Source organism: Zingiber officinale, chromosome 3A (assembly GCF_018446385.1).
Source record: "Zingiber officinale cultivar Zhangliang chromosome 3A, Zo_v1.1, whole genome shotgun sequence".
In the NCBI taxonomy this organism is placed as follows: Eukaryota; Viridiplantae; Streptophyta; class Magnoliopsida; order Zingiberales; family Zingiberaceae; genus Zingiber; species Zingiber officinale.
The window spans coordinates 49,356,170-49,364,920 of record NC_055990.1 but is presented as its reverse complement, the minus strand read 5'-3'; the positions used below and the strand labels follow the sequence as shown (position 1 = coordinate 49,364,920).

The 8,751-nt window shown below is 38.6% G+C and overlaps 1 protein-coding gene across 4 annotated transcripts in view; it reads right to left on the bottom strand.

Annotated features, from left to right (window-relative positions):
* Positions 1-260: 260 nt before the first annotated feature.
* Positions 261-8,751, bottom strand: part of LOC122051868 (two-component response regulator-like PRR37) — a 31,294-nt gene continuing 22,803 nt past the window's right edge. For 2 of the 4 annotated variants that reach the window (XM_042613179.1, XM_042613180.1), the window contains 4 exons: positions 2,688-2,871; positions 2,168-2,609; positions 1,171-2,083; positions 261-961 (listed from right to left, as the gene is read on the bottom strand). In XM_042613179.1, coding sequence (XP_042469113.1) covers positions 854-961; positions 1,171-2,083; positions 2,168-2,609; positions 2,688-2,871 — 1,647 coding nt within the window. In that variant the 3' untranslated portion in view covers positions 261-853. The remainder of the gene's footprint in view (positions 962-1,170; positions 2,084-2,167; positions 2,610-2,687; positions 2,872-8,751) is intronic. The other 2 variants (XM_042613177.1, XM_042613176.1) reach the window with 2 other exon arrangements.

Below are 8,751 nucleotides of genomic sequence, written 5' to 3'. Positions count from 1 at the left end.
AATATTCTACACATCTAAATCCCACATCTATTAATACAAACCCAATAACTATTAATTAGATCACAAATATATGGGTTCCTTAACGGCATTAATCCACATGTTAATAAATTGAATGTGAACCCAAAAAGGAAGATAAAATTCAACCGTTTCAAACACTAAAAATGAAACCGTCACTCTTTTATACATTCACGTCTTGTTTTCTAAGACATTTTTAAACCAAAACCTAGATAAACAGACCGTTTCTAAGCTTCTTGAAGACATCAATTACTCTAAACAGGTAGTTTCTAAGATTCTTGAAGACATGGATCTGTGGAGTTGTGGCATAAGCTCCCAAGTCCAACTAATCTCCAGAGCAAAACAGAGCTCAGGTTGTCACAAGGTTCATCTAAAGTTAGCGACCAAGCCAGCTCTGATCTGGTTGGTCTATTTAAGTAAACCAGGGAGGCTTTTGTCTCTGAAAACTCCATGCACGGACTGCCGCTTGGATAAAACCGCATCATGCGATTGAACAGAACATCGTTACCTGCTAAAGGCCCGCACCAAGCGGCGACGTCATGGGTTCTGCCCCCGTACACGCGGGCGATGGCTCCCACTGATTTAACAGCAGAAAATTCGACAACAGGACTAATATTACAACCCAGAAAAGTAGTAGTTTCAGCGGCAAGCTTTATCACCACATGTTCAAATGGAAATTCTCACACAACAGACCCATCGCTGTTCATCTAACACAGTACACTACATGGAAACTGCACGGTGGCTTATCAACTTTAGCGAAGAATGATTGATTGTAGCGAAGAATGATATATTTTGCTGACTCGGCGACACTCGCACTAGAAAAGGCTGTGGCTTGGTGTCAGCTTTCTTTCATTTCGTTGTTCTGTTCACACACGGTCTTTCTCACAAACTGTCCACGCACACGCGGCCTCTGCTCTGCGAGTATTTTCCTGCTCTGGTAACGTACCTGAAAACAGAACCAACAGAAGGAACAGCCCACTTCCATCCAAAGTTCCAAATTTCTCAAGTGTAAAGTAAACACCCGACGATATGATAGAAAGAGGATCCCATGAACTATCTAATATGGTCATGATTCTAACAGAATCTCTTCTTCCAAAAAGTTAACAGAATCAAAGGACTTGAGATTTCTTAAGGTACCCAAAAAATGCTGTCTACCTTTTTTATGAAGTTTCTTTCTGTCCTCTTTTCTCGGAACTTCTTCAAGGCTGCTTCTCTTTGAGCAATACGGATCTGAACAACTCCACTGCCGCTTGCATTGCCACCTCCAGGTCTGCTCGTCTCTGTATTATGATTAGCAACTAGTATGTTTAACATTGCAGGGTTTGCAGTGTTCCTATTTCCATTATATCCATTGCAGGGGTGATAAATGGCAGAATTGCTTCCCATTAGGCTATATTTTGAAGAATTACCTTCAACTGGCCCAACAAAGGCATTGGACAACCAACATTGTAGAGCTGGTGACGCCATTTTAGGCTGCAAGTCATCCAAATCTGGTGGCTGCTGCTGCTGCTGCTGCTTCTGTTGTGACATACTACGAACATGTAGGTGATGGTGATGGTGGTGGTGGTGATGATGCTGCACTTGGACCTGATGCTCTATTCCTCTCGCTTGTCGTGTAACTCCAGCTGCCTGTGGCTCTTCTGTTTTCTCATGGACAATTTGCTGATTTGTTGAGGTTCGAATCTGCTTATGAAGGGGAACTGCCGTGGTCTGGATGCAGTTGAATACAAATGTGGATGCTGTTTCCTTCGTGTTTGCTTCAGGTTGGGTGAATGCATTAATGGTGGATCCTGTGGCGTTTTTGTTACTGCTACCAGCAGAACCTGATTTCAAAGGAGCTGAACTTGAGCCAGTCATCGCATTATATATAGAGTTGTTCCTGGTAGTGGTGCCCATATCATTGTTGTTACTACTGCCATTGGAACCTTGTTTTAGCAGATCGACATTTGAATTGGATATCATGTTGTATATAGACTCTGCCCTCATTGCCTCGGAGCTGTTATCAGGTGGAGAACAACTTCCTCCGCAACCAGTTGGAGCTTGATTAGAACCAGCAGATTTGTGATACCTTACACAGTGATAGAGTTAGTTAGAAAGCTTCTTTTTCTTAAATGAACAAATACAAAATCATTTCGGAATTTGGCTTTTGCACCTGGAGAATGCAGACTGTTCTGAACGTCTTAGAACATTGCGGTCATCAAGAGTAGCAGAAGATCCACATTCCCCCCTTGCTCTAAGCCTCTTCAAGCTCAACTCCAGATTTGGTAAATCACTAAGATTATCAGTGGTCTTTTCTTGACATTCTGGAATCTTAGACAAACCTTCAGGGACTTGAAGTGCAGATAATGGATGTGTATCGAGGTTATTAGCCATTGCACCAATCAAATCAAAAGTTTTTGTGCTTCGTTCATCAGAGGTAGACACGTTATTGCTCTCTAGTGTAGGAATTTCCTGGTTTTGGTCACTATCCAGCAGTTTTTTCTCATTCATGTCCCTTTGCTTGGAAAGGTTCATTACTTTTCTCGGATGAGTTTCATACCGTATCTCTGCAATTATTGGTACTCCTATCTTCAAGTCTTTACCCATGATCTCATCTACGCAGCAGATTATCCATGATGCAGATGCTCAAAAATAGAAAGAAAAATGCTTCATTGAATCTGAATGAAGCATACCAGTAAGCTCTTTTTGTCCTTGGCGCCCTCCATTAGATGATATGGGTACCCAATCATTACAAAAGGTTCCAGGATTCGGATGAATGACCTGTGCACAAGTACTGTCAGGTGAATCAGCGATCTGATCTTGTGGAGACATATGTTGAAGGCTGTCAACCTCCATTGCACGTTTTATGTAGGAACTCTGCATCGGGAAGTCAGTTTACTAAGACAAATTTAACGGTGAGCACATGCTATTGTTTGAAATAGTTGTATAGAAGTATAACAAATTGATTGCAAAAGTTGATAAAACTATTTCATCTCTTAAGATGGATTGTGGCACATGCTTTTATGATTTCAAAAACATAAGCAATACATATTTATCATAATTGTAGAAGAACAAAGGGAGCGAGAGAGTTCCTACTCCTCCATTTAGCTTGCTCGACCTAGTTCTTCATTCTCAATCGTCATTGCACTTTCCTATATGATACCCTGTGATACCAATTCTACTCCAAATCAAAAGGTAATGCATATGTCGCCCTATTTCAGTCTGACATTCCTACTTACGCATAGAAAGACTTTAGATCAAAGGATTGACCCTTCCCAAGAGATTGGCAGGTCAATTGACCTCTCCCAGGAGGTGGCCTGACGCGGTGGAGTAAAGGCAGAGTCTTCGAACTAAGTAATTTGCATTGTCTTTATTATATTTCCATTGGCAATATACTTGACAGGACAACTTATACAGGAGCTCACATGCAACTAACCCTTGAACTGTCTTTATTTTGCAATAAGTTTTATTTTTAGGTTTTGACTATTCACCACTCCCCTTGAAGCCACATTGAACCACATCCAAGTCTCTTCCAAACCAATCATCAATCCTATGCTTACTTGTATAAGATATCATGTTAGGAGTGTGGTTGGTTAAGAAAATAACTCGCTCTTCTCACCAACTAGTTCTAGGTTAGCCTAGAGCTTATCAACTCATCATTTCTTTTAATGTGTAGTTCTTGTGCTTGACATCACCAATGGATTGAGGTAAGGAGTTGTGGCTTGGTGAATTATGACCAACTCAAAGTAAAATTCTTCAAATAGAGTTTCATATTCTCCTCCCACTGCTTTTTTTAATTTTGTTTCCAAGTAATTTTCAACCCCATTTTAGTAGTACCTAAGAACTTCAAGGACGTCACCTTTAGTTCTTATAAATAGACAATAATATTTATATATAATCAAATGCTTTTTTCTACCTCTCATCTATGCAAATTTTCAAGTCATAAATGACACTATGAATAAATTTTAGAGGTATCATGTTCCTTTCCACAGCGAGAATGATATCTTTGGTAGTTTAGTCTCTACACAGGTCTCACACTTTCTCAAGCTATCAATTGCCCATGAAATCATCATTTTGTTAATCGCAATTTGGTTGGCCTCAAAAACCATTGACCAGCTTAGGTTTTATGTATATTAGGATTGTACAAGACATCAAGAAGCATTAGCTCTCTTTGAAAATTCATCAACACTACTCTACCTCTAGGACGATGATAAATTAACCATAAAGAGCTTGTGTTTGGAAATCAAGGTTTAGAAGGAGAGCATCTCTTTGTGTGTACAGAGTGTCTAGTGGCTCCAATGTCAAACCACCGCTCTCTTGAGATATCCACCATATAAGATTTAAACATTTTCTTGGTTACATTGACCAGATTATGAGGGCTTTGCTTTAGATTGTATTATTTCTTATTTTTGGATCTGTAATCCTCAGCGCAGTTGTTGATGGTGTTGTTGTATTTCCCATAGACATAGCAGCCCCCTTGAATTTTTTAGCTTGCTCGGTCAACCACTATCAGCGCGCTTCTATTTCATCAGCCCTTAATTCCATAAAAGTTGTTTCATTAGCTCTCTTCTTGGATACTCTATTTTTGTTCTCTATTCAGAGTGAAACAATTAAACCTTCAAGCTTTATCTTTTTGCATTTAATGTTGAGATAGTTCTTGAAGTTCTTCTACATTGATGGTAGCCTCTCAGTTGTTGCAATGGCCTGAAAAGGTTCATATAACTACATGCCCTCGATATAGATCCCTTATACTACTAGTTGCAGCTCTTGGACCTAACCCATTATGGGCTTGGAGTTCACCTTCTTGTAGTCCAAGATGTTGGTGTAATGATGCTCCCAAGTAGTTTGGGGAGATTGTTGGTGCAACAATGCTCGGAAGTGGTTAGGTTCAATAAGGATTTTTCGATGTGCTTGGCAAAGAGTTTAAATTATATTTGTTTGTATTACTAATATGTGTACATCAAGTTTGCAAAAACATGGCATATGCAACACATGGATCTTGTGACTCAATAGGATTGAGCTATAATGGTTGACTTGATGACCAAGATATTTTGGTTTGGCTCAATAGCTCAAAGGTATGAGATGAAATGGACTCGGAGGTGATTAATGAAGGATGATATGACACATTTGAGCAATCAAAAAATTAGCGAGGTGGGTGTTAGGACGAAGAGCATGGAGATTAGTGATTGGATAATTTTGACCGTTTTGAAATAGGGATGACAATGGATCAGATTCAGGTTAGATTTCATATCCTCCATCCTCATACACATATCCATTAAAAGATCGGATATTTTCTATACTAATAATTTTTCTTTTTTTCATCAAACTATCATCATTCAATAAAAACATATTAGAATTAAAATCATATATATATATATATATATATAATATTCGATATTCAGGCCGGATATTAAAAGTCCCTCCATAGCCTTCTCCATTCAGGTCGGATATCGGATCCTCCTTCGAGTTCGGAGGAAATTGTCATCTCTAGCTTGAAATGAGATGAGCTTATAGGTGAATGATGAAGGATGACGTCGAGCACTCGAAGGACTAAATAAAATTTCTAGAGAGGTGTACTCAGGCAAGCAACAAGAGGTGTACTCCATAGGTAACCCCATGAAGGATGATATAAGCTTGGAGCGCTTGGGGCATCTAAGAGCTCAAGAGCAATATAAAGTTGCGACAACTTGAAAACCCAAAAGATGGTACATTATGAGAGATTAGGAGCGATTTGTCATGTGAGTTTATATTAGTGCAGGGAGCACCATAATCGAACCTATATTTTGATGTTGTCACAGGTTCAAAGTTAAGTCTTGTTATTATCTGATGAATTAATCAAGTATGCAGGATGCTCACCTTGGAAAGTCCTAGTAGGTCAGCTGGACCCAATACTCTGCAAGGGAAATCTCAACAGATTGTGGAACCAGATAGGAAATCCAAAAGGGTCAAGTGGGTCTGACATATATCAGGTGGACTTAATAGGTCTGAAGGACCCGATATCGAGTCAAGTGGAAGCCCTGATAGACGATCCAATGCTGAGTAGTTAAGTCCAAATAGGTCTGGAGGACCCAATGTTTGGCAGATGAGTTGAGGTAAGCTACTAGATGTAATGCAGTGAGGTCGTGTCCCAATAGGAATAAATGTTAGGCGTTGATTTAACTAAAAAAACCAACGGAGGTTTCTAAGTTAAGATCAAGATAGTCCTTATTGTCTTAATAATGCATACTATATTTATACTAATCTTGTCTTGCAGGTTTCTATTCTAACACTATCTTGCAGGATAAACTTTATATCTATTTTTGCAAGATCATTTTGTCGACGGAAAAGGTTGTTCAGTCGATGGAACCATGGAAAATTAGAGCAGTGACATTCGATCCAGAAGCACAAATGGAATTATGGTCCCATAGACGGATCAAGGTGATCAATCGACGGATTAGTGGATTTCCAAAATTAAATCAAGATTCGAATCAGAGTACAAAAGGTATTTCTGATATTGAACGGATAAGATCAAAGCAAACAAAGAAGGAACAAAGGATTAGTCGACGAATAAGCATATCAGTCGACGAATAGGATCAGTTGACAGGACCTTTATCAGTCAACGGAACAAAACCTATAAAAAAAAGCCCTCAAGCTCTAAGCCAGACACAACTCTTCATCTCTGATCTACTCTGTTCCTGCTGCGATTGTTCGTGCAAGCTTCAACAACTCTGCTCCATGAAGATCTCCAACAACTACGCTACATCTCTAATTAATTGTTGTTATTGGTAATATTTTTTCTTATGCACTTATTCTTTAAAGATAGTAGAACTGTTACTATCATCATATCATACTTGTACAATCTTGCTTCTTTGAAAGAACTTTATTAGCATTGCCGAATGAAAGCGGTCAAAGATCGCAGGCCTTGGAGTATGAGTCAACTGGACTCCGAACCAAAGTAAAAAAAATAAATGTATCTTTAGTTTTGTTTTCTTTTTATTTCCGTTGCAAATTTTACTTTGATTTTGTTTTACTTTAACAAAAAATTTAATCCTCTTGTCTTTCATGATCCAACAATTTATGCTTTTGGGGGCAACATCATTAGAAGATTATATGGGTATGCTAGGTAGGGGCTACCTAGTCAACTTGTAGAGCGTCTTCGAACAAGGAGGAATAGATTCTTGGTTATAGTTTATAGCTAAGAGAAATCTCGATGCTTTGTGTAGGCTTACAACAGGTAAGCAGAGTGAATTCAAGATCTTTGAGCATATTGAGTTGACTGGATGTTGATCCAATCGATTGGAGTGATAAGTCATATGTTGAGTTGACTACAAACTATCCATTTGGAGACAAATTGCTCTCTATTGGACTTGAGTTGACTGAACTTTGGTTCAAGTCGACTAGACATCAATTGGAGAATTATTTGAGCCGACTAACTATTGTGTTATAATATATAAATTTTGAATTTTAGTCGACTAAACTTGTTCCAAAACTAGTTGCAGATCACCCTATATAAGTGGACACATTTTCTCTTGATAAAGCTGTATAAATTGAGCATTGTTATTCCAACAACTTAGTATTCTAGAAAATGAGTAAGAGTTTAAGGAGGCCTTGTCTTGGTAATCCTTCTCTTGCTCTTATTTGTTATATTCTATAAGAGAAGTTATATTTTGTACGAGGCTTCTTCACCTATGTGAACAGAGGTCCTCGTTGGATTTCAAGAGTAATATCAATTGGGCAGTAGGCCATGGGTAGGAACTGAACTCCAAATCAAATTAAATATATCATGTTAGTGTTGTTATTGATTAACTTATTTCAACTATGAAATAACACACATAACCCAATCCACACCATAAGCACCACGTGTACGGTGTACTAACAAGTTTTTTTTGTCATTGTGTGTTTGCAAAAGAAACACATTTTTAATTTTTAGATGACAATCCATTCCATGCTAATCTAAACATAAGAACCTTTTGATAATAAATTTCATCAAACCGTCATCCTTCACTTTATATTTCTCATCTATCGACTCACATAAAGCCTTGGGTGTTTTTGCATTAGTATTCACATTGTATATAGGGGTTAGGGTATTTAGGGTTTAGGATTTTAAGGTTTTAGGGTTACCCAACTCATCGAACAACCTTTGAGGATATAATGTTTGCATAGGAAATCTTTATACTCCAGGCCTCTAATGCAATTTTTGTTTGAGGATCATCAAACTCGGAAGGTAATTCTCCAACAAGAACCCAACTAGGTTCTAAGTCATTAGGCAACATAACATTTTTGGTCTAAGAGAATTTTTCCTAACTTTCAGCAAGGAGAACCTATGTCTCCATTTAGGGAATATTATTTTAAGATTTTCATATACCTTTGAGTCTATGAGGTCAAAAGTAAGTTCAACAACTTGGTAGCTAGACTACTTGAAAGTGGCTTGGTGGATCATGATAGCAAAAAGTGAAATCGTCACTAATACGAATAGTAATTTGTGGACCCAAGAGATAACAAGATGGCCAAGGTATAAACCATACGGGCAAAGGTCGGCTGGGCTCAACGCCTTTAGCCTTGTAAAATTCTTAATATACGATCAGTCGGATAAAGGCTGGTCGAACATAAGGTTTTCTGTGTACACCCGACCGGGTAAAGGCCGGCCGATCTTAGCGCCCTTAGCCTCGTAAAGTTCTTAATATACGATCAGTCGGATAAAGGTTGGTCGAACATAAGATTTTCTGTATACACCCGACCGGGTAAAGGCCGGCCGGGCTTAGCACCCTTAGCCTCTTA